Source organism: Mirounga angustirostris, unplaced genomic scaffold, assembly GCF_029215605.1.
Source record: "Mirounga angustirostris isolate CCGP_5_RB_7025 unplaced genomic scaffold, mMirAng1.0.hap1 SCAF_2, whole genome shotgun sequence".
Taxonomy (NCBI): Eukaryota; Metazoa; Chordata; class Mammalia; order Carnivora; family Phocidae; genus Mirounga; species Mirounga angustirostris.
Genome location: NW_026991710.1, coordinates 167,874,462 through 167,900,250, shown reverse-complemented (window position 1 = coordinate 167,900,250; position 25,789 = coordinate 167,874,462). Strand labels below are relative to the sequence as shown.

Genomic DNA, 25,789 nt, shown 5'->3' with positions numbered 1-25,789 from the left:
TGCATAAATTTTGATAATCAAACATCAAAATTAGAATTTTATTGGAGATGTAACTCTTAATGAGACTGAGAATTTATTTCTTTAAATCCCATCCATGGATGAGTATCACCATTGCTAGAATGAGACAGGTTTAGCAACAATACTAATCCTATTTTTGGGCGCCTGGGTGGCTCAGTTGGTTAAGCGACTGCCTTCGGCTCAGGTCATGATCCTGGAGTCCCGGGATCGAGTCCCACATTGGGCTCCCTGCTCAGCGGGGATCCTGCTTCTCCTTCTGACCCTCCCCCCTCTCATGGGCTCTCTGTCTCTCATTCTCTCTCTCAAATAAATAAATAAATCTTTAAAAAAAAAATACTAATCCTATTTTTCATCTTTTATACATGTAAGAGCTGATAATCTTTGTTTACATAAATAAGCAGATGCCCATCTAGGATTTATTGAATCTGCTGAATACAATTCTCTGAACTCCTTCAAAGTTCTACGCCAAATCACATTGTGATCTACCATCAATTTTTTTAATTTAAATTTTCAATTACTTTAGATTTACAGAAGAATCACAAAGATAGTTCAAAGAGTTCCCCCATATAGCCTTGACCCAGCTTCCCCTAATGTTGACATCTTAAAGCACAGTACATTGATCAGAAATTAGAAATCAACATTGCTGTAATAGTACTAACTACAGACATTGTTAATTTCACCAGTTTCTCCACTAATATCCCTTCTCTGTTCCAGGATCTAATCCAGGATACCACACTGCATTTAGTTGTCATCTCCTTGTCTCCTCCAGAGTTTCTCAGTCTTTTCTTGTCTTTCATGATGTTGACAGTTTTGAAGTGTACTTATCAGTTATTTTCTAGAATGTCTCAATTTGGATTTGACTGTTTCCTCTTGATTAGACTGGGGTTATGAATTTTTGGGGAAGAATTCCAGAGATGAACTCCTTCTCATTGCATCATATCAGGGGGCAAATGATATCAATCTGATTTATTACTGGGGTGTTAACCTTGACCACTTAGCTAAGGTGGTGTCTGCCAGTTTCTCCATTGTAAAAATTACTATTTCCTTTTTCACATTTTATTGTTTAGAAGCAAGTAAGTCCAGTCCACACACTCAAGAGGTGGGATTCAAGCTCTACCTCCTGGAGGAAGCAGCACCACAGATTTTATGGCCGTATGTTAAAACCACCACTATAACTATTAAATATTTGGGGGGAGATACTTTGAATCTGTGAAAGTATTGTTTCTTCTTAAAGTTTCACTCACTACTTTTAGACTTTATCACCATCAATTTTTAAAATAATCTATCAGCTGGTAACTCAATTACGTCCTCCTTCAATTTTGTTGAAAGCAAATACGTGGGAACCAATTGCAAAATCCAAATATCTACATATTTCCAAGTGTTCTTGTGTCTGGAGTCCCATAGGTTTGTACACCCTCGGGCAGTACATCATAGATCTGATTCAGGATTGGAGAGAGGTATGCCCTTCTTTTGTAAAATGGGAGAAGTGTCCTTAGGCAACTTTGGAAAAATCAGGATGTACACGTTGATTTCCTGAAAACTGACCTGGTCTGAATACTTCATGAGGTTAGTATTCTCGAGTTTGAAGACATGGCTCTGAATGATTCTACTCCAGTGATTTCACCTACCAATACTGCCGTTAATTCCTCGAATTCTTACCTTTTGGTCGATACCTGTTCCCTTCTCCAAGGCAAATCTTCTTTCAACCAGTAAGTCCTCTAGCAACTTGGCTTCCTAATTCGGGCTTCATTTTCCTCCTCTTAAAATATTAAGCGGCTTGCAGCTTCCAGAACACACACTGCTGCTTACCTCTACCGCCTGGATATTCCATCCACATCCCCTCTCCGCCTCACCTGTGTAGCTGGGGCTCTGGATTCACAGTCTAGGCTAGATGGCCACTTGAAAACGTGCTCTAAGTGGCAGATCTCGAGGGCTGTAGAGCGAACTGCTTCTGGGGCGGGGCAGTGAGTGCTAGCTAGCGTTTGTAGAAGTCTCCCACATTTCACGGTGAGGAATGTTTGCCGCACACCACAGCCTTCAGAGTCCGTAGGCACCCAGCGCTCTCAAGGCGCCTCGTCTGCGCGGTGATTTCCAGTGTTGGCCACGAAAACGCAGTGTCCAGCCCTGAAATGCAGTAAGCCCTAGAGAAAAGCCAACTAGTATTCTTGCCTCCAGCGCCTTCACCCGGAGCAGCCCGGAGCAGTCCAAACCCAGGGACCCCGCCCGCCTCGGTCTGCCCGCCCCACCTTAAAGTGGGCTGGGAGTGCCCGTTCCTCAGGCAGGCTGTGGACCCATCAAGGGCCTTTACTGTTTGAAGATTACAAAGCCAGTCAGCAACTCACGCGAGACGGAGATAGTATTCTCGCGAGAACTCTGGGAGGCGGCAGTGATGGCGGCGGCGGGAACCGGACCCGGACCCGGAGTGGATGCAGGACCCGGCCCAGCCGCGGCCGCAAATGCAACAGCGGCGGAAGAAGGGGAGACAAAACCGGTGGTAGCGGTGGCAACTGCCCCGGCTGGAGAGGGGACATCTGTTGCTCCAGCAGCGGAACCCGGTTCTGGAGAGGCAGAAAGCGGGTAAGACGTCCCGTAGCCCGAGGAGGACACAGGAAGGGAGGCCCTCCCTTCTTGGAATCCCGCGGCTCCTGGGAACCCTCCTGCCCGCCCCCTCCGAACCTAGGCCCTGCAGCCAACGGCTCGCCCTGCCCCCTCCAGGACTGTAGTCCCGCCCGCCGCTGGGCCCGTCCCCTTGGCCCTCCCCTCTGAACTGTATCTGAAACTACGCCCCTTTCCGCACCTTTCGCGGTCTGTGAGAGTCGAGGTTCTTGTTCTCTCTCCTGCTTTTGCATCCTAACAGGGGGCTCGAAGCTCTCTCTTCTAGCAGACACCCCTCAAATATCTCAGAGAAGAAACCACTTTGCGTTGCCGGACTGGAAGAAGTAACGGTTCCTCTGAAAACAGTGGGAGAGCTGCGTCCCTGCGAACCTTCCCCAGGACCAATTCCATCCCATGTAGTTTTGTCTGTAAGGGCCGATTAGGCTTCCCTATGCCCTATGGGCCTGCGTCTGTCTAGGCCATGTTCTTCCTACCCCGGGGCATCCAGACTGAGAACAGGCTTAGTTGAAAAAGCTGTAAGAGTGTGAAGTTCAGCTGGACTTTGATCATTATCTTTGGGCATAGGCATTTTGAGGTTTGTTTCTCTTGAAAATTCTTACTTGAGTGCTTCCATTATCTTGTAGGGATGCAAATTCAGTCGACGTAGGTGGTGGTTTGGAGACAGAATCCTCTAATGGAAAAGATACACTAGTAAGTATTTCTTTTTGGATGTATGCAAGGCAAAATAGGTTTTAAACTTTTAAGTGAGTCAGAAATACAATTGGGTCAACTGACTGGATTTTCTAATTGCTCTGTGGACGCAGGAAGGTGCTGGGGATACTTCAGAGGTGATGGATACTCAGGCTGGCTCGGTGGATGAAGAGAATGGCCGACAGTTGGGAGAGGTAGAGCTGCAATGTGGGATATGTACGAAATGGTTCACAGCCGACACGTTTGGCATAGATACCTCGTGAGTATTTTTTGTAGTCTCTACGAATCGCCTTGTAAAATAAATCTCAACATGTTCAACAGCTGAATAATAGTTTGTGGGCAAATATAAAAGCATATTATTTCCTGTCTTCTAACCCCTGTTCAGTGAGTAGTAGGATTTGAATCAGAAATTGTTTTAATAAGCTGAGCGTGCTTTCTACCTATTGAGCTTGTTTTGTTGGGAAACAAAACTGTGCAGTTATGAAGCACTGTATAAACAAATATGGGACAGTATCACTTAAATGTTGTATTGGGTGTTACGGATTTGGGGGTAAGGGTTGGTGTCTATGGTAGACAAACGCTGCTGTCAAAAATTTGAGATGACCAGTGCCTCTTCAGGCTTGAGCCATTCTTTTTCCTTTTGGCTTCTAACTCACTCCCTTTAAGTAAGTATCCTGTGTTCACTCAGCATATTTCCAGTCTTCCTCTTCTAATGAATCAAAATCATTTTAGGATTGATTGAGAATAAAAGGCTTTTTGCTTTATTGTAGGGATTCAGTCAACAGCTAGCAAGGGCTCGATATTGACTCACTGTCTATGGAAATAATTATACTGCTGGCTCTCTGGTGTTCCTTAGATTGTTTCAAGTCTGCATTATTAATTCTGAAATTCTTCCTCATTGGGTGGGTTTGCGAGGAAATACCTTCCTTTATAATTTTATGCTTTCTAGTTAAAAAGTTATAGTGGGTTTTAGAAATGCTAATGTTTAATTAACATGTGACTGGTGACCTAAGGTAGAACATTTAAAAAAGAAAAAAAATACTGAAGGATCTGGAAGAAAGAATTGATCTTAGTAGAAGGATCTGTAGGGAAAATATACAAGATAAGCAAAGCTGGTCACTTAGACAAGACCTAAAATCGGGCACCTTTGGCCAAGGAGAGTTTATTTGGATAGACAGAGCCTCGGAAATTTACCGGAGAGATAACTTGGGGTGATCTAAGGAAGAATCAAAGCACAGTTTGGAGTTTTGGTAGGAACAGTTTGTACCTGAATTTGAGAAGTTACACCTAAAGCCCAACTAGGTGGGACAGATTATCTTTCACAGCTGAGATGGAGGAAGCGAGCTAGCAGGGTTGGAAAAAGGTTGCTGTAAACACCTGATTGTATTTGAATTAAATAACAACTACCTACATATCACTAGTTTGAGGCTTTGCTCTCTGTAGGTGATTTTATCACAGCGGGCTGTTGAACAGAAAGGTTTCGAGAGCAAGGTAAAGGCAAGGGAATTCAATCTTAACATTCACAAGAACGTTTCTTAATTTATTGAATGGTGGCAATAGACACACACCGGGAAGCTTCTCTTTGAGGATACCTTAAGCAAGTTTCAGCTGAGTCCAAGATAAACTTGCTTTTATTTTGATTTCTTCTCTTACAACTTGAACCAGTCTTGTATTTTTCTGTTACTTTCTCCTTTTTAAGACTAAGGTCTCTCTGTACTCTACTTTTCCAATCGTTGGGTGCAATCTCCACCCACCTCCTTCTCCAATGCATTGGTTCCCTCAGCATCCGCCATTTTTTTAAATCTCTCCCTCCATTGGCATCTTTCTCTCTGCCTCTAAACAGACAAGTCTTCTCTTGCCCCCAAACTCCCCTTTTAGAAGATTTCATCTTTGTGATACAGTCACCCTTAGTAGTTAGAATCCTTTCACTTCCGCCCACCACCCCCCCTTAGTCACCAAGCTTTTCCAATTTTTTCTCTTCTTTGTACAGTCTTGTCCTTTCGTTTATTAATTTCACCCTAGGTGAGGCCGAGGCCTTTACCTTCTGGAACGGCCAAAAAAGCATCTTACATACATTTGCTTTTTCTAATCTCTTCCTTCAGACCCATCCTGTCATGAAACTTAAATTTTAACCATGTCACTTCCCCTTCAAGGAGTTCCCATTCCCCACAGAAAAAAATCCAACTCTACCTGGCTCCTTGCACTTCTTACCTTTCAAGCCTTACTTTTTTTTTTTTTTTTTTTTTTTTTTAACCATATCCCTGACAGATCCCCTCTCTGGGACAAATTTGTTTACAGCAGTTTGCCCCTCTGCCCCCTAGTTGGTCCCTTTCTCATCTCTATACATAGTTCACCTAGAGAAAAGAAAACTGACTCATCTTCCCAAATCCAGTTCATAACTTAATGTCCTCCAAAAATCTTTTCTAACTCTTAAATGTGAAGTTGCTACTTGGATCCTTAAAGCTCTTATAGACTAATTGTCATCTGTAGAATTCCTTTGGTGATGAGACAAATAATGTTTTGTGACTTGCGTGTTTTCCTGAATAATGATGTACATTTTTAAAAAGATTTTATTTATTTATTGTAGAGAGAGAGAGCCGTGGGGAGGGGCTGAGGGAGAGGGTGGAGGGGAGAGAATCTCAAGCAGACTCTACACTCAGCATGAGCCCAGTGCAGGGCTCGATCTCCCGACCCCGAGATCAGGACCTGAGCCAAAATCAAGAGTTGGACGCCCAACCTAATGAGTTACCCAGGCACCACACAATTATTTACATTTTTAATTAATCTTGTCATAGTGTCTGTTTGCCCTTTCCAACAGTGTTATTGGCACTTTAAATAAATATTTAGGTATTTAAATATAATTTATGTACAGACATTTATAAAACTGTATTTAAATATAATTTACATACAAATATTTAAATATAAATATATTTAAAGAGGCTGCTTTGGGCGCCTGGGTGGCTCAGTCGGTTAAGCGACTGCCTTCGGCTCAGGTCATGATCCCAGGGTCCTGGGATCGAGTCCCACATTGGTCTCCCCACTCTGTGGGGAGCCTGCTTCTCCCTCTCCCACTCCCCCTGCTTGTGTTCCCTCTCTCGCTGTGTCTCTCTCTGTCAAATAAATAAATAAAATCTTAATAAATAAATAAATAAATAAAGAGGCTGCTTTGCCTTCTTCCACAACTGGCCTGGCATACTTTTTTTAGGTGCTCAAATACTATAATAAAATGGCTTGGACAAGGTCCCAGTGAGACCTTTCCTGGTGCTGAATTATCTGCTATGGTAGATAATGTCTTATTAAATTTTTGTAACAGAAAAATCCAGGTAGGGACACCTGGGTGGCTCAGTTGGTTAAGTGTCTGTCTTTAGCTCAGATCATGTTCCCAGGGTCCTGGGATCGAGTCCTGCATTGGGCTCCTTGCTCAGCGGAGAGCCTGCTTCTCCCTCTGCCTGCAGCTCCCCCTGCTTGTGCGTGCATGCACACTCTGTCTCTGAGAAATAAAACCTTTTTTTTTTTTTTTTTTTTTAAGATTTTATTTATTCATGAGAGGGAGAGAGGCAGAGGGAGAAGCAGGCTCCCCACTGAGCAGGGAGCCCGATGCGGGACTCAATCCCAGGACCCCGGGATCGTGACCTGAGCTGAAGGCAGACACTTAACCGTCTGAGCCACCCAGGTGCCCCCAAATAAAACCTTTTTAGAAAAATCCAGGTATTTGTAAAAATACAAGCCCTGTTTTGGTTTTGACGACCATTTTAAGTTTTAATAGTATATTACTATATTGACATTTTTTACCTTACTTTCACTGTGGGCAAAGGATCCTTGTTGATTTACTTCTCATAAAGAAATATGTGTTGAGAAGTTCACTAATCTGTTTAATCTGGCTGTTCTGCAGATCCTGTCTACCTTTCATGACCAACTATAGTTTTCACTGCAATGTGTGCCATCATAGTGGGAATACCTATTTCCTCCGGAAGCAAGCAAGTAAGAACAAACTATGGAGTGCTGCAAAATTGTCCTCTGGTTAGCTGCAAAAGAAAAGGGACTTGGATGTAGCAGAATCAGGAAAACTCTTCCTGGTAGCTGGTAGAAGTTCGGGTTTAGCTCTGAATAATGGCTATTATCCATTTCAGATCAATGATGACTCTACTTTTTGCTGCTGTAATTGTTAGTTTGTGGACCACCTAGTTGAATATTCTTTTGGTAATAGGGGTATAATACTACAGATAACTTTTTGTTTTTGTTTTCGCTAGACTTGAAGGAAATGTGCCTTAGTGCTTTGGCCAATCTAACATGGCAGTCCCGAACACAGGATGAACATCCGAAAACCATGTTCTCCAAAGATAAGGTAGAGAAGAAATTAATGTAATTGCAATTATGCCCAAGAATCAGGTGGAGCTTTTAAAATATACTTTTCAACAATAAATACTTTCCCCCCAATTTTTATGAATATATGACTATAGATTCAGTTGTTACGTGTTACTTATTTCATGTGATTTACTAACTTCTTGAATGTGCATAGTATGTCACTTGGCTTAGCTGTTAGTTGGATGAATCCTTAAATAGTTTTGGTTGGCTTTATAGAGAAGCAAACAACTGTCCCACAATTAATCAGATCTTGAGGTGGACCTTCTCAGCAGCTCAGTTTAGCTATATTTACAGATGATTATTACAGCTTTTGTCAGAGGGAAGGGGATGGGCTTATTTAAACGAATTATCCTTCATTATTAAACTGCAAAACCACATGACCAAAGTCAGGAATCAAAATTAGATGATTAGCCCATCCATGAGTCTTTCCTACTGTGATTCATGGTAAGAAAATGAAGTAAATTTTAAAACAATGGAGTTTACATTATGTCTAGCGTACATTTATACCTACCCACTTTCATTTAAAACTGAAACAAAAATTTCACCAGTGCTTACTCTCGGATCTTTCCCTCTGTACTCTGTTATTTTCTATTTTAGTCAGTGCTAGTTTTGACCTACAAAATTGATTTTATAACCTACTAATTGCGATCTACAGTTTGAAAGACACTGGTATGGGGTGTCTGGTGAGACCAATATAGTTGGGATCAGATCTGCAAGGGATTTTCTACTGAATAGAAGTTAGGACTTAATCCTGCAGGCTGGAGTAGTCAGCAGACGGCCCCCTCACCTTCTTTTTATTCCTGCATTAGAGGTGTGCTGTGATCAGATTTGATTTTTTTCTTATTTTTTCCCCCAAATTATTATTTTGAATTTTTCAAACATAATAGAAAAATTCGGATAGTACAGTGAACATCTGTTTATTCTTGACCTAAATTTGCCAGTTGTTAATATTTTATTGCATTTGCTTTATCACCCAGTGTCTGTTTTTTCTCCCTAAGCTATATGAGACTGAATTGAACACTATACCCAGTATTCTCTCATAACCACAATACAGTGATCATACTCAGAAAATTTAATGTTGATGTATACTACTGTCTAATATATGCAGATTTTATTTTTTATATAAAGTATATAGCTATATTTTCTCACTGTTATTCTTAATATCCTTCATAGCTTTTTCCTCCATCCAGGATCCAGGCAAGGATACACATTACATTTAGTTGTAATGTCTCTCTCTCTCTCTTTCTCTTTCTCAAAACCCTGAGATCAGGAGTCGCATGCTTTCCCCACTGAGCCAGCCAGGTGTCCGTGTAATATCTTTTTTGTCTTTAATCTAAAACAGTTCCTGAACTTATTTTACTTTTTTTTTTTTTTGGTCTGCTATGGCATACATTTGTTTGTTTATTTAAGTAATCTCTACACCCATCGTGGGGCTCCAGCTCATAACCCCAAGATTAAGAGTTGCATACTCCTCTGACTTGAGCCAGCCAGGCGCTGCGGTGTGCTGTGACTTTAAAAATTTTGAGGAGCCTAGACAGTTGTTTGGCATGATCCTCCTCAATTTGCATTTATCTGATTGTTTCCTCATGATTGAGCTCAGGTTAAACTTTTTTTTTTTTTTTAGAGAGGGAGGGGAGAGGAGGGGCAGAGGGGCAGCAGGAGAGGGAGAGAAAGACTCTCAAGCAGACTCCACACCAGTGCAGAGCCCGATGCCTGATCTCACAACCCTGAGATCGTCACCTAAGCCAAAATCAAGAGTCAGATGCTTAACCAACTTAAACATTTTGGGCAAGAATATTATGTAGATAGTGTATATTTTTCTTGTATCACATCAGGAGGCATAAAATATTAGTTTGTTTTATTATTAGTAGTCCTAAATTTGATTGCTTGGGTAAAGAGGAGGTATCACCAGATTTCTCCATTGTAAGGGGACAGACATATTCTCTTTGTAATTATTAAGCAGTCTGTGGGTGATGCATTGAGATTGTGTGACTGTCTTGTTCAAACCCTTTCAAGCAGTGGTTTTAGCAACCACTGATTATCCTAGCCTGAATCAGGTTAATAGAGTAATCATTGTGAAAAAGAATACATTTATTGCTTGCAGTTCTTCTGTGAAAAGGGGTTTTCCTTTCTGTCCATACTTTTTTTAAGTATCCCTGCGGATTTGTGGATTTTTATAGTCTGTTACTGGATTTCTGATGTCTGGTGCTCAGATTTGACCAGTGTAGCCCCATTTAGGCTGACTCCTGATACTTTGTGATATGTCCCTATCAGTTTTTGAACTCTTCCTTACTGTCTGGAACAACAGAATATTCCAGACTTCTTTTCAACTTTCCCCGATTCAACCCTCGTTCCTTTTATTTTATTGTTTGTTTGTTTATTTATTTTAAAGATACTATTTTTAAGTAATCTCTACACCAAACATATGGGCCTTGAAATTACAATCCCAAGATCAAGAGCCACACACTCTACTGACTGAGCCAGCCAGGCGCCCCAACCCTGGTTCCTTTTGGTAAAGATTTGGTTTTCTGGAACTAACTAGTGGAAGGTATTAGTGGTAGACTCTGACTCTGGTGGACTTGGGAAGAATGGTGAGAGTAGGGGAAGGTCGTTGTCAGAAGATCAAACTCAGATATATTTTTAGTCACACCAGCAAGAACTGGCAAGGACCACAATCAAAGCAGCAGGAATTGAGAGGAGGCCGGATTGGTGAGAAATTTCTGAAATCTGAAAATTCATTTGGTGTTGGTTTAGATGTGAAAGTCATACACAAGAGAAGAATCAAAGATGACTCCATGGTTTCTGGCTTGTGGTTCTAGGTGATAGGTGATTCTGAGCATTAAGAGCAAGAATAGAAATCGGCAGAGCAGGTTTGTGAGGTAGGATACAAAGTTTAGTTTTTTTGTGTTGTTTTGTTTTTAGAGGGTGCGGGTGAAATGCAGAGGAAGAGGGAGAGAGAGAATCTTAAGCAGGCTCTACACCCTGGATCTGGATGCGGGGCTCAGTCTTATGACCCTGAGATCATGACCTGAGCCAAAACCAAGAGTCAGATGCTTAACTAACTGAGCCACCCAGGCGCCCCCAAAGTTTAATTTTCTTACAAGAAGTTTGAGGTGCCTGTGGGGTGTCCACAAAGGGATGTCGGAAGCAGGTAGAAATAGGAACTCAGGAGAGAATGATTTAGGAGTATTTTCCAAATGGCACCCAAAAGAATGGGGTAGATCTTTCCCTCCAACTGGATTGTAAGCCTTATGTAGCTAAGATTTGTATATATTTATTTGAAATTCCTCACAGTCTATATGTTGTTTGCATGCAATTACATGTTTGTTTAATCGTGAAAAGACTAAACATGGATTTTTCTCTCAATTCTGACAAGGTCTTTGAAAATGCTGCAGTTTTCTTTCCTTTTTTGTGAGTATAACTTTGAAAGCAACTATAGAAATCTTAATATATTTTGTTTTAAAAATTAGGATATCATACCATTTATTGATAAATACTGGGAGTGCATGACGACCAGACAGAGACCTGGGAAAATGACTTGGCCAAATAACATTGTTAAAACAATGGTGAGTAGACTAAAATGATTAGACTCGACATTTCGAAAGTCAGTGTTCTTTGTAAGAATTAAATTTGTTTTAGTCTCACTGAAATAATGTGATGACTAAGAAAATGAGAACAACTTAGTTTTAAATCTTGGAGAGTAAGGTATCACTAATTGTAAATTTTAACAGGTTTCACACGTCACAAATTGTGTCTAAAGTGAATATCACCCTGGTTGTTTTATACACGACACTGATACCTTTGTCCACTGTACTTTTGCAAGTATAATTTTATATTGACATTGCAGACTATTTTTTCCTTTGCTTTAAAAACAAAAACAAATAACACTGTTCTAAACATTATTGTCCTTAGAATTAAAGAGAGCACCTGGGGAGAAGCCAACAGCAAGCTGTTAACAGTGCTTATCTCTGTGAGGTGGAGGGATAGGTGAGGATTCCGAAGGACTTTGGCTCTCATTTTTTCAAGTTTCTCTGTTTGAATTTTTGGATGGTCATGTATTAATTTTCTAATCAGAGGGAAAAGCAATACTATCATTTTGGGAGATTACACTTAGGAATTGGAGTTGCTGGTTGATCATCCATTCAGTACTACTTTGAAGTATAAAATTTCCAGTAACACTAAAATACTGCTTCCTTTTAGAGTAAAGAAAGAGATGTGTTCTTAGTAAAGGAGCATCCTGATCCTGGGAGTAAGGACCCAGAAGAAGATTACCCCAAATTTGGACTTTTGGATCAGGTATTTTGTACTCCCCTTTTGATTTAGAGCCCGAGAATCAGGTTTTGTTAACATTTGTCTATTTGCCCCTGCCATTACAGACCTCTAACATGGTGGGCTGCAGGTAAAGTGTTTCTGCTGTGTGTGCAAAGAGCCCTCACCTTAAACCAGGAGACTAGCGTTTTAGTTCTGGCTCTTCCCCTTAATGTTATAACTCTGTGCATATCCTTTTTATCTTTTTTAACTTTAATTTCCTCCCTTATAACATAAATAGGCTGTGCCAAGTTATTTCTCATTTTTCAAAGTTTACTCTTAAAAACATTTGTTACTGTGAAAAAAAATTTGTTGTGAATTAGAATTTGTGTTGTGTATCTAGCATAAAAGGACGAAAAAGAAAATTTCCACTCTTTGTTTATGGCAGGGGTTACATTTGGCATGTTAGGAGGCCAGAGCTTTTAGCTTTGCCTTAAACTGTTTGATCTGCCAGCATTGAAAATTCAAGGTTTCACATAGAAATGTTACTGTACAAGGGTCCATTGCCCAATGATGCACAGTAAGCCAAACACTGACAACAGTTTTGTAGCAGAGAAAAAGGGTTATATTGCAGGGTTCCAAGCAAGAAGATGGGAGAAAATTGCTCAAATCCACCTTCTCAAAGGATAGGGGTTGGGTGTATTTAACCATAAGGAGACAGGATGTCATGGGGTGGTGTGTAGGTTGAATGGAATATGCTGATTGGATATAGGGACAAAAGATGCGCATTTAAGGATCAAGCCTCTTTATGGGACAGTGCTCAAAATGGCAGCATAAGGATGATGGAGTGGGGGGGATTCTGGGGGGGGTAGTGTTTTGTCTTTTGTTTACTCTTGGTCCCTTCTGCAAAGTTGCAGGAATTCCCTATTCCAGTCTTAGCTAGTCTTGTCCTTGGTCAGTCAGCTTCTGCCAAAACAGGTTCATAAATCAATCAGGTTAGCCAGAGTTTTCTTAGGGTAGATGAGTCAAGCATTTGTTAACTTAATATACCGGTTTTAGAAATTCAGATTTCTGTCTTTTCTTCTAAAATGAGAAGATCTGATTACAATGGGCCTGAGTTCCCACGGGGAGCTGAGAAAATGGGGCTTAGGCACTCCTGTTTGCCTTTGCCCCCTCCACCACCCCACCCCCAATTCGTTCTCAACCACTTTGATCCTTACACTTGTCCCACACATGTTACTTGCTGATCTCTGTAGCATCCAAGTTTGGGACCCTGTAAATTGCAGACTCCCTAGGGTTGTCAGTTTTGATTCACATTCTATTAGAATTTCTTGGTTTTTTGAGCATTGCCAGAATGCTTTGATTATATAGCCTTCCTTTGTAATTGAATATATTTTTCCCTCTAGGATCTTAGTAACATTGGTCCTGCTTATGACAACCAAAAACAAAGCAGTGCTGTGTCTACAAGTGGGAATCTAAATGGTAAGTGTTTAAATGTCTCCTTGATGAAATATTTGTTAAGCTATTGAATCCAAATATGCCTAGAATTGGGCATCCTTTGGGTTGACTCTCAACTGGATATTTACAGAGGCTTTAAAGTACAGAACTCAGTTTTTGGAAGCTAGCCAAAGATTTGACAGGTGGTAGTGGAGAACTTTTTGTCCCTTTACCACAGTTTGGTCTCAAGTGAAACAGATGTAGCATAAAACAAGGTACAGGTTTAAGGTCAGATTTACTGTGTTTATCTTAGACTCCCTGTCTGTATGTCTGTATCCTCATCACTTAACACCTACTGTAGATTCAGCTCTCCGCTCTTACTCCTAATTCAGCTGTTATTTAATGGAGTTCCTATGCCAGTCTTTCTAATTTTTCTTGCCCTGAAACTAGCTTATTCCCATGACAGCAATCTGTACTGATTACCCGCTATAGATGTGTTTCTGTCGGTAACCCACCTAATGACAGGAATGGCCTTCAGTACTAATGGTAATCTAATGAAAGTTGGGGTAGCTGGGAGGTAGCTAGCTATTCCTCTAACACATGGTGTCATTAACTTGTCCTATGGAGTGGTAACATCTTAAATATGTAATCATTTCTACTGTTACTAATATTCTCAGATGGGTTGGAAATAGCTAAGTGTATTATTTCTCTTTTTACACCATTTTTTCCCATTTTAATTGTTACAATTTGACAAATACATGGTGCCACTTCTGTTCTTACAGGTGGAGCCTCTTTTGGAGGTGAATTCCTCCTCTGTCTTCTTTCAGCCTCTCAGACTTAAGTATTATGTGGTTTGGAAAATGCTTTTTGCTGAGTTGTGGTAGAAGCTAAAAATAAATTAAAATTTTAAAGCATCGTGAAAATGGTGGCAATAGCACTTGCTATGAAACTGTAGTTCCAGTTGAATGTTAGTAAATTCAAAGCTTATCCGTTGTCATATTCTGCCTAACATGGCCAGCAGTCCCCTTAGTATTACTTGTTTTATTCCAGCTTCTCTCTTAAAGTAATTAAAATACAATAACAATGAAAAATTAATAATTTTTTTAGGTAACTCAAGCTAGAGATAATGGATGTTACAACAGTTTAACATTAAACCTTTTTATGGAAAACAGGACTGATACCTGCTATGTTCATAAAAGGTAGTTCTGCATAAATCTGGTCCTGTATGTGCAGAATATGACCTGCTCTCAATGTCTTGATCCTTTTCATTGCAGCAGAACTGCTGATAATTTCCAAGCTTGCCCCAAATTAAGATACAGTATTCTATGCAGTTGTTTCCCTAAAGGTGTTTTCCTGCAGTTCAGGGACATTTTCTGGCGGACAGAAAAACAAATTGAGAGGAAAGACGGAACTGGACAAAAATTTCAAAGTACCTATTTCAGAAATCACTAGGTAGTATTCCTTGTGGCTTAGTATGTAGCTAAATTATTTTTTGTATAACATAAGTAAATTGTCGATTGATATTTGCTCTTAATTCCACAAGCTAGATTAGTCTAACCTGAATTTTATGCATTGGCACGATCTTAATAATTGTAAAAGTTGCCTACTAAATTTAAAGCCTTTCTACTTGTGTCATGCACAACCAGAGTGGATACCTAGTAGCACTGGAGAGAAACACCTTTTTAGTATTTCTGTTTCTGTTTTCTATGTTTTATGTACCTTTGTCTTGTTGGATCTTCCAGTTAAGTGCTTTAGCAGATAATTGTGCCTTTATAATGTTATGGACTATATCATGCATAGTTCAAGCGAGTGAACATCTACTTATAGTGAGGATATTCTTTGTGGATGTTTGTATTGATTTGGGTGGAAAAAAATTTTATCCTTGCGATTGTTTTTAGATGTGGGTATTTGGAATCTGAATGAGTGAAAATGCATTTGTGTCACATCCTCAGAAAGTGTACTAGTCGTTGCAGTTCATTAAGAAAGGAAGGTTGAAAACGTAACATAGGCGTCATTAGTGCTAGGTTCCTTTGAGCTTACTGCCAGAACCCAGTGTTCTGAGCTGGGAGACGCTCAGCCGACTCTTTCAGAAGCAGGGTGAGATCCAGTACGCTCTCAGGAAGGAAATCCTCCTGTGTGTGGTGTTACACAAATGCACGTCAGGAGTGCTAGTCGCCGTGCAATTTCCATATCCACGTGAAGCTTCTATCACAGCTCATTGAGAGTGATCTGCCTTCTTTTCAAAGGGGGAATTGCAGCAGGAAGCAGTGGAAAAGGAAGAGGAGCCAAGCGCAAGCAGCAGGATGGAGGGACCACCGGGACCACCAAGAAGGCCCGGAGGTGGGCAGAACACCCACTCCCACTCACCACTGCTAGACCATTCTTTGGTGCTGGCACAGTCCATCAGAGGGAAAAGAGCTGTACTCTTCACTAGCTCAGGTGTCTGAGATTACAAAGCCTGTCCATTTTTCTCAAATCTTGAGCACTTTGAGGGGTAAAATAATCTCCGGCGAGGAATCCTGTTTTACGGATTTGTGAAAACAGCCCCAGGGCGGCAACCCTGTGAGAGTAAAAATCTGTTAAGACATCTTGAGAAAGGAGAGGTGGAGGAGAGGGAGAGTGGACCCAGTATTGAACTTGAGCACTGGCCGTTTCCCTTTGCTTTGTTCAGCAAATCCTGTTTTTTTCTTATTTAGATTGGCAAGATAGTAAGGGCTCAAATCTCTGAGTTTCATTTCATTAGTTTATAGTAGTTAATATACTAAAGGAAATTGCCCTTGTTCCCCTTCTCCTTTTTTCCCCCTATGACGTACTGGCTCCATTTCAAAGATAGTCCTACAGACTACGGAGTAATTTGACTGAAACCACTTTACCAAATTTAAAAATGAATCCGTTTCATTCCCCTGTTTTGCCTGCAGAGGGCAGGATCATCTATTTGAGCAATGAAAAGCATTTGTGAAGTTGCATGTGTTCCTGTTGAAATCTAATTAAATCAGAGGTCCTTACAGATTTGAAGGCATTTGAGCTGGAGGGGGTTTTAGTTTCTTGATTTTATTTTTTCCTTTCTGCAGTGACCCTTTGTTTTCTGCTCAGCGCCTTCCCCCTCATGGCTACCCCTTGGAACACCCGTTTAACAAAGATGGCTATCGGTATATTCTAGCTGAGCCTGATCCCCATGCCCCTGACCCTGAGAAGCTTGAACTTGACTGCTGGGCAGGAAAACCTATTCCTGGAGACCTCTACAGAGCCTGCTTGTATGAACGGGTTTTGTTAGCCCTACATGATCGAGGTATGTAAGGTATTAATGTTCATGTTGGACCCAGATGTTACTTTGAATACTGTCTTCACCTTTGTCCAGTCTAGAATTAGATATACATGTCAACATCTCCCCCCCCCCCCACCCGTTATAACTAGACTCAGCAGGAACGTGCAACAAAGAATCCCCTTGTCTCTTCCATTAAGCTCTCGCCGTGTGTGTGTGTGTGTTTTTAAGACTTTATATTTTGAACTTACTTTATTTTTATTTTTTAAGTAATCTCTACACCCAACGTGGGGCTCAAACTTACAACCCCAAGATCAGGAGTTGCATGCTCTACCGACTGAGCCAGCCAGGTGCCCCTATTTTGAACTAATTTTAAACTTAAAGTTATAAAAATAATAGTTTTACTATATCCCTTCCCAAGCTTCTAATGCTAACATCTTACACAATTGATAGTAGGGTTATCAAAACCAGGAAGTTAACATTGGAATAGGCTATTAATGAAACAAAAGACTTGATGTACATTTCGCCAGTTCCCCACTAATGCCTCTTCTCTAGGGTCTCACGTTGCATTTCATTATTTCTCCTTAGTCTTTTGCAGCCTTTAACAGTTCCTCAGTCCTTGCGTGTCTTTCATGACTATTTAAGTGTATTAATCAGGGATTCTGTCGAATATTCCTCAGTGAGTGTCTAACTTTTTCTCATGATTAGACTGATACTACGCATATTTTGGCAGAATACCAAAGACATATGAGTCCTCATTACATCTCATGGCAGTCATGATGTGGATATGTCTTATTACTGGTCATGTTGACCATGATCATCTGGTTAAGGTGGTTTCTCTGGCTTTCTCTGTCTTTCCCTTTGTAGTTAATAAATAGCTCGAGGAAAGATGCTTTGAACTTTGGAGATGTCCTGTTTATAAAGTTTTGCTCTAGTATCCTTCAGTGGATCTTTTCTGCAACAATTTTTTTTTTAAGATTGTATTTGAGAGAGGGTGCCTGGGTGGCTCAGTCGTTAGGCGTCTGCCTTCAACTCAGGTCATGATCCCAGGGTCCTGGGATCGAGTCCCACATCGGGCTCCTTGCTCGGCAGGAAGTCTGCTTCTCCCTCTCCCACTCCCCCTGCTTGAGTTCCTGCTCTCACTGTCTCTCTCTCTGTCAAATAAATAAATAAAATCTTTAAAAAAAAAAAAGATTTTGAGAGAGAACACAAAGCAGTGGGGAGGGCAGAGGGAGAGGGAGAAGCAGACTCCGCCTTGAGCAGGGAGCCCGACGCAGGACTCGATCCCAGGACCCCGAGATCATGACCTGAGCCAAAGGTAGATGCCCAGTTGACCGAGTCACCCAGGCGCCCCTGCAACAATTATTAATGTGTTGTGTTTGCCTGATGATTTTTTCTTTCTTTCTTCCCGTCTCCACTTATTATTTAATCGATTTTTGCTTATATCAGTGTGAACTCAGATATTTATTTTATTCCATTGGGGTATACTTTGTCTAGTTGCTCAAATTATTCCAGCTTAGGCCATTGGGAGCTTCTTTAGGTTAGTTCCTGTGTTTTTTTGATAAGCCTCATCTTTTTTTTTTTTTTTTTTTTAGTACTTCTTTACTTTCTGGCATCACAAAATGTTCTGGCTTATCTTGTATTTTCTCTGCCCTAGGCCAAGTATCAGCTGCTTCTCCGAAGAGCCCTGGTTCCTTTGATTGGAGAATGAGATTTAGAAATAAAGACCTAAGTGTTAGGTATGCTCACTGGGTGTCTCTTTTAAACTCCTTCAGTGGCCAGAAGGAGGAGATTGTATGTATACCAACTGACACATACATACACAGGGTTCTACTGTGTTTGCACTGATAGCTTGGATTCCAGTCAAACACTCCTGGTTTGTTCCAGCCCTCTGCCTTTCCTTATTTGTCACTTCTTTCTCCAACAATGAGAAACCTGGCTCTGTCTACGGTGTATTCTCTTATTTGTTCATTTCTAATATGCACATAAAGTTTCAGAATTGCTGACCCCTGTGAGAAACTTTCACTAGCTAGCTTACAGCAGTTACATCAAGCTCTTTGGCTTTTAGCCTTGCAGTATCCCATTAGGTTACTGTTAGATTAGTTCTCTTCTTCCCCATCTCCTTCAGGGTGGTTGTGTATCTCATTTATAATAGTTAGGTTCATTTGTTAGTGTTTGTATGCTATTTTTAGGTTCTCCCACCTCTTGGGGGGAAAGAGAGAGAGGGAGGGAGTGTGTGTGTTTCAGAGGAGTACGTGAAGGGTCTGTTGAGTTCCAGAAGTTAAAGTTGTACAAAAAGGTTAACTCAGGGCACCTGGGTGGCTCAGTCGGTTAAGCATCTGCCTTCGGCTCAGGTCATGATCCCGGGGTCCTGGGATCGAGCCCTGTGCCGGGTTCCCTGCTCAGTGGGGAGTCTGCTTGTCCCTCTCCTCTGCCCCTGCTCGTGTTCTCTGTCTTAAATAAATAAATAAAATCTTTAAAATATGTATATATAACCATCATACCATTATTATTCCTAACTAAGATGAATAATAATTCCTTAATGATCTAATATCCGGTCCATACTCATATTTCCATGGTTTAAAATATGCCTTTTAGTTGTCTCTTTGAATTAGATCTAAATAGGTAATATATTTACTGCATTTGAAAGCCCATTATTTCTTGGTTTAATGCTAAAAGCTAACACTTGTAGGGGCACCTGCCTGGCTCAGTCGGTAGAGCCTATGACTCCTGATCTTCAGGTTGTGAGTTCGAGTCCCACGTTGTGTATAAAGATGACTTTAAAAAAATCAAATAAAAAAACTATCACTTACATTGATGCTGGTCATTTGGAAGTGAAGTAAATGTCCATTATATGTGGATTGTTTGACTTCTGGTAGTGACAAGCATACTTTGATAGTAGGGAAGGCCAAATAAGTGACTTCAGGGTTTAAGAAGTGAGACTTGTCTTGTTTCACTATACATAACAGTTATAATTCCAGGAGAAAAAAAAGAACACTGGCCCGTAGTAGTTAATTTGTTAGAATTTAATATATAAAATAGCAAAGGCTGCTTGCTGTTTATGCTATTTATGCTGAGCCTTACAAAAGTTAATGATAAATCTGTATTGTATCTTTTAACGTTTTTATTTTGAAATAATTTCAGATGTATAAAAAAGTGTAAGAATACTACTGAACTTTTTTTTTTCTCTGAACCGTTTGAGAGTAAGTTGCCATGACGCCCCCTCATTTTTGAGAACTTGATGGTGTATTTCTTAGAAGCAAGGATGGTCCCCTTGGGTTAGTTATTTAGTGCTGCTTACCAAATCACCATAAAACTTAGCAGTCTAAAACTACAAATGTTCATTATCTCCCACAGATTTTGAGGGTTGGGAATCTGAGAGCAGCTTAGCTATGTGGCTTGGCTCAGGAGAATTTATGCGGCTGCAGTCAAGCTCTTAGCTGGGCCTCTCGACTCTGAGGACTTGGCAGAGGCTGGAGGACTTATTTCCAAGATGGCTCACTCATGTCACTTTGACAGGATGCGCTCAGATCCTGACCATGTGGGCCTCTCCATAGACCACTTATTTATCCTCATCCGTGGAAGCTAACTCCTCCAGTGCAAGTGATCCAAGAGAGCAATAGAGTTTGAGTATCATCTGTGACCCAACTTTGAAGCTGGATAGTCGCTTCAACTTTGTTTTGTTAGGAATGAGTCACTACGTTCAGCCCACACTCAGGTGAAGGGAAATTAGGCTCCATCTCTTCAAAGGAAGAGTATCAAAGAGTTAGTGGATATTTTTTAAACTTTCACATTCTTACAGAACCAGTATATAACCATCAAAGACAGAAAATTAACACTAATTGCTACCATCTGATGCTCTTCAGATCCTTTTCGTTTCTCCAGTTGGTGTAATAATGTCATTGTAGCAAAGGATCCCATTGAGAATCATTTGCTGAATTTAGCTGTCTTGTCTCTTAAGTCTTCTTCAATCTGGAACAGTTTTTCTATCTTTCCTAGACTTTGATGACCTTGAAGCTTTTGAAAATGAGAGGCCACTTGTTTTATAGAATATCCTGCAATTTGAGTTTGTCTGGTTGAAATCTCAGGATTCGATTCAATTCTGCATCTTTGACAGAAATATCATTAAAATGATGTTATGTTCTTCATGTTGCATCCTGTCAGGTGGTACGTGATTTTACTTTGTTCCATTACTGATGTCCACTTTGATCATTTAGCTAACATGGTACCTGCCAGGTTTATCCACTGAAAAGTTACTTTTTTCCCCCTATGTAATTAAGTATTTTAGGAGGAGGTACACCCTTTACTGTCCTAGTCTATCCTGGACACTTGCCTTGCTCAGTCCCCACCTAGTGGCTTTAGGGCTGAATTGCCCAGGGAGGGATAAGGGAAAAAGTGTATTTGAGAAGGTAGAATTTGCCAAGTACCTAAGAAAGTTCTGCTGTACAGCATGTAATCCATTTAAGGAAGTTATCATTGTATCTGCCTAGGACATGAGCCATTATGGTCTGTGTAACCAAAAGAGTGGGGGGCCAGGGCTTTTCAGTCAGCCGTGCCACACTGAGCTGCGGTATGATCTTGAACAGTCACAGAATCGGCTGCTCCGTCTGCACGGTAGAAAGGGTCAGAGTCTGTCTACCTACCTATCATTGTAAATCATAAAGACCTTTATAAAAACTATAGCCAATCTAAATTTTGTGCTTCTTCCAGTAGAATTCAGGCTTTTAGTGTTACAAACATGGTTTCAAATGCTTTTTCCTCAGTTAAGTCTTAATTGGATCTGTGATGGTTCTACATTGATAAAATCAAACTACATCACCTGAAAATACTCTCCTATCTTTTGTCATTTTTTTCTTCATTTCCAAGTCACAATATCCCCTCCAATTGATTTAGATTGTACCCTGTATCTTACATAATGGCCTCATAGTCAAGTTTCAAACCATACACAAAGGTAGAGAGATGAATACAATGAATCTTATACTTTCCACCCACATTTAGCAGTTATCAAGTTTTTGCCATATTTGTTTTACTGTTTATTTTTGTGTCTCTCTTTTTCTGAATTTTTAAGAAGTAAATCTCACCCTACATACTCTAAAAAATATGCATTTCTAAAAGATAGGGATGCTTTCTCTCACAACCACAAAGCTATTATCACACTTACCAAAATTGATCATTCCTTGCTATCATCTGAATTCAGTCCATAATCAGATTTCCTTGATTGTGTCAGGTGTCTCTGTATCTCCCCACAAAATGCTTATTAATTACAAAGAGAAAATAGTGACTTCATAGTGGAGAAACCAGTGAGGCACCACGGTAGTCAAGTGATCAAAGTGTAACATGGGCATTTTGACATCATGTGCTTCCTGATACTATACACTGAGAGACACAGCATTATTTACTTCACTGATGTTCCTGACGTAAAAGCATAACCTATGCTTAAGCAGGAGGAAACCTCAGCAAACCTAACTGAGGGACATTCTACAAAGGAAGGTGACCAGTACTCTTTAAAATGTCATGGTCGGGGCGCTCATGGGTGGCTCAGCTGTTAAGCATCTGCCTTCGGCTCAGGTCATGATCCCAGGGTTCTGGGATCAAGTCCCACATCAGGCTCCCTCCTCAGCAGGAAGCCTGCTTCTCCCTTTCCCACTCCCCCTGCTTGTGTTCCTGCTCTCGCTATCTCTCTCTCTGTCAAATAAATGAATAAAATCTTTAAAAAAAAAAATGTCATGGTCATGAAAGACTTAACTGCTCCAGATTGGAGGATACTAAGGACACACAACAACCAAATGAAGTGTGGGATGTTGGATTAGATCCTGGAACAGAAAAAGGATATTATTAGGATAATTGGCTTAATTTGAAGATGATCTGTAGGTTGGTTAGTAGCATTATACCAATGCCAATTTTCTGATTTTGATAATTGTGTTATGGCCATAGATGGTGTTTTAACATTTAGGGAAGCTGAGTGAAGGACACAGGAGGAATGTATATTATTTTTGAAAGTCTAAAATTGTTTCAAAATTAAATATCAAGTCTTTTAAAGGATGGCTTATACAGGGGCACCTGACTGGCTCAGTAGGTAGAGCATGCAACTTGATTCCAGGGTCATGAGTTCAAGCCCCACATTGGGAGGAAAACTTAATTTAAAAAGAAAGAAAAAAAAAAAGATGGTTTATACAAATCAGGATCCAACCACATTATAATTGGTTTGTTATGTTTTAGGGAATAGACAGCATAACTGATTTTAACCTGTTAACTTAAATATCACTTAATAGAAACTAAATTACCTGACCACTTTGTTCCCGTTTTTTCCTCTCGCCCTCGGCCATATCCTACATTGAGATTTGAAACTCCTGAATAATACTCCAGATTCCTGACCTCATTCTGCCAATTTTTTACTTTGTTTTACTGGAGCGTAGGAGACTCCGGTTTGGGGGGAGCAATTGTGTCTGAGGGCCTCCAGCAAGTTGCAGGCCTCCGTTTTCATCTTCACACTGTAGCTCCCCAGCTAAAGATCTCCGATGACCGGCTCACTGTGGTTGGAGAGAAGGGCTACTCCATGGTCCGGGCTTCTCATGGGGTCCGGAAAGGCGCCTGGTACTTCGAAATCACAGTGGATGAGATGCCGCCGGACACTGCTGCCAGACTGGGGTGGTCCCAGCCCTTAGGTAAGTAGGAGCCATCAGGCAGAGAGGTATAGACCATCTGGCTGAGCTTCGTGGCTTTTCTTGGGGCTTATTGGATTATGGGCATAAAATTCACTTTCTGAAGGATTGGGTGGTTTGCAATTTTGTAAAACCGACCAAAAAATAAAATGAAAAGGAGTACAATTTTTTCTTTCAGCAAACCGGAGTTGATTTGCAATCTTTTGACTTCCTGTATATCTTTTTATTGGAACAGGTAACCTTCAAGCTCCCTTAGGTTATGATAAATTTAGCTATTCATGGCGGAGCAAAAAAGGAACCAAGTTCCACCAGTCAATTGGCAAACACTACTCTTCTGGCTATGGACAGGGAGATGTCCTGGGATTCTATATCAATCTTCCTGAAGACACAGAGACAGCCAAGTCACTGCCTGATACTTATAAAGATAAGGTGAGTTTGTCCTCCTGGGAGATTCCTGGGTTTGAAGACCTGTGGCAGCCAATGAATGCCTGCAGCGGTGGCCTGAGTGTACTCTGGTCATGCTGACCTACCATTCACATGTTTTTTCTCATATTTCATTCTGAAAATGTTAAGACATAAAAAAGTTGAAAGAATTTTAAATTCCGTGTCCAAATACCCATCACCTAGATTCTGCCATTTGTTCATTCCTCCACCCACCCATCTGTCCGCCATCTTGTTCTAATGCACTTCGGAGAATGCTAGCCACCAATATACCTCACCCCCGCCCCTGTGCTTCAGGATATACATCATTAGCTAGAGTTCAACCTTTATTTAGTTTTTTCTTTTGCCATAAGTCTTACATGAAATGTACAAATTTTAAGTGTATATTCACTGAGTTTTGAGTTTGGCCTAAATCCCAAAGGAGACATTAGAATCTTAACCACCCCAGGAAGTTCCCTCATGCTCTTCCCAATCAGTCCCAACTCCCATCCCTATAGAGGCAATCACTGTCTTGAAATTTTTTTTTCCCTATCGTAATTTTATTCCATTAATTTTGTTTGTTCTTAAACTTAAGTAGATGGAACCATGTACTGTGTCATCTTTTGCATCTGGCTTTTATTGTTTGGCTTAATGCTTTTGAGATTCATTTATGTTTTTGCATGTATCTGTAGCTTGTTTCCTTTTATTGTAGAGTAGTATTCCATTGTATGAATACACCATAGTGTATTTATCCATTTTCCTATTTTTTTAATATTTTTAAATTCCAGTATAAGTAACATACAGTGTTATATTTGTTTCAAGTGTATGATAAAGTGATTCAGCAATTCCATATGTTATTTGGTGCTCATCATGATAAGTGTACTTTTAATACCCTTCACATATTTCATGCATCCCCCAACCCACCTCCCCTATGGTAACCACCAGTTTGTTCTCTATTGTTGAGTCTGTTTTTTGGTTTGTCTCTTTTTTTTTCCTTGTTGTGTTTCTTAAATTCCACATATGAGTGAAATCATATGGTATTTGTCTTTCTCTGACTTATTTCACTTAGCATTATACTCTTTAGCTCCATCCAAGTCGTTGCAAATGGCAAGATTTTGTTCTTTTTTTTATGGCTGAGTAGTCTCCCATTGTGTATACACCATATCTTCTTTATCAGTTCATTCATCTGTAGATGAACACTTGGGTTACTTCCATAATTTGGCTGTTGTAAATAATGCTAAATAAACATAGGGATGCATGTATCTTCTTGAATTAGTGTTTTTTATTCTTTGGGTAAATACCCAGTAATGGAATTACTAGATCACATGACTCCATTTTCCTATGGATGGACACTTGGGCTATTATGAATAAAGGTGATGTGAACTGTCTTGTACAAATGTTTTTGTAAACATGTTTTTGTTTCTTTTGGGTCAGCACCTAGAAATGCAATTACTGGGTCATAAAGTAGTTATATATTTAGTTTTAGAAGCAATTGCCAGATTTCTTTCCACTCCCAGCTACAATGTATGGTAATTGTAGTTGCTTCACATCCTTGTCAACATTTGTTGTTGTCTGTCAACTTACTTTTAGCCATTTTGGTGGGTGCATAGTGGTGTCCCAGTGTGGTTTAAATTAGCATGTCTTGGGACGCCTGGGTGGCTCAGTTGGTTAAGTGTCTGCCTTTGCTCAGGTCATGATACCGCAGGGTCCTGGGATCGAGTCCCACATCGAGCTCCCTGCTCAACGGGGAGCCTGCTTCTCTCTCTGCTTGTGCTTGCTCGCTCTCTCTCACAAATAAATAAAATCTTTAAAAAAAAAAAAAAGACATTTAAAAAAAATTAAAAACCTTGAACAAATTAACATTTCTTTGATGACTAATAATACTCAGCAGGTTTTCATGTGCTGATAGCCATTCATCTATTTTATGAAGTTTCTTTTCAAATATTTTGCCCCCTTTTTTTTAATCAGGTTATCTTTTTATTGAGTTATAGAAGTTTTTTTATATATATGCTGGATTACAGTTCTTGGTTAGAAGTGGCTTTTTTTTTTTTTTTTTTTTAAGATTTTATTT

The 25,789-nt window shown here is 40.3% G+C and overlaps 1 protein-coding gene across 9 annotated transcripts in view; it reads left to right on the top strand.

The window, feature by feature from the left end:
* Window positions 1-2,371: 2,371 nt before the first annotated feature.
* Window positions 2,372-25,789, top strand: part of ASH2L (ASH2 like, histone lysine methyltransferase complex subunit) — a 28,100-nt gene continuing 4,682 nt past the window's right edge. For 3 of the 9 annotated variants that reach the window (XM_064585546.1, XM_064585544.1, XM_064585541.1), the window contains exons 1-12: window positions 2,372-2,595; window positions 3,258-3,324; window positions 3,432-3,583; window positions 7,217-7,305; window positions 7,575-7,669; window positions 11,160-11,255; window positions 11,890-11,985; window positions 13,344-13,419; window positions 15,621-15,714; window positions 16,446-16,663; window positions 23,053-23,301; window positions 23,534-23,727. In XM_064585546.1, coding sequence (XP_064441616.1) covers window positions 2,408-2,595; window positions 3,258-3,324; window positions 3,432-3,583; window positions 7,217-7,305; window positions 7,575-7,669; window positions 11,160-11,255; window positions 11,890-11,985; window positions 13,344-13,419; window positions 15,621-15,714; window positions 16,446-16,663; window positions 23,053-23,301; window positions 23,534-23,727 — 1,614 coding nt within the window. In that variant the 5' untranslated portion in view covers window positions 2,372-2,407. Of the gene's footprint in view, window positions 2,596-2,673; window positions 3,042-3,257; window positions 3,325-3,431; window positions 3,584-7,216; window positions 7,306-7,574; window positions 7,670-11,159; window positions 11,256-11,889; window positions 11,986-13,343; window positions 13,420-15,620; window positions 15,715-16,445; window positions 16,664-23,052; window positions 23,302-23,533; window positions 23,728-25,789 lie in introns of those variants that run through there. The other 6 variants (XM_064585542.1, XM_064585545.1, XM_045879842.3 and 3 more) reach the window with 6 other exon arrangements.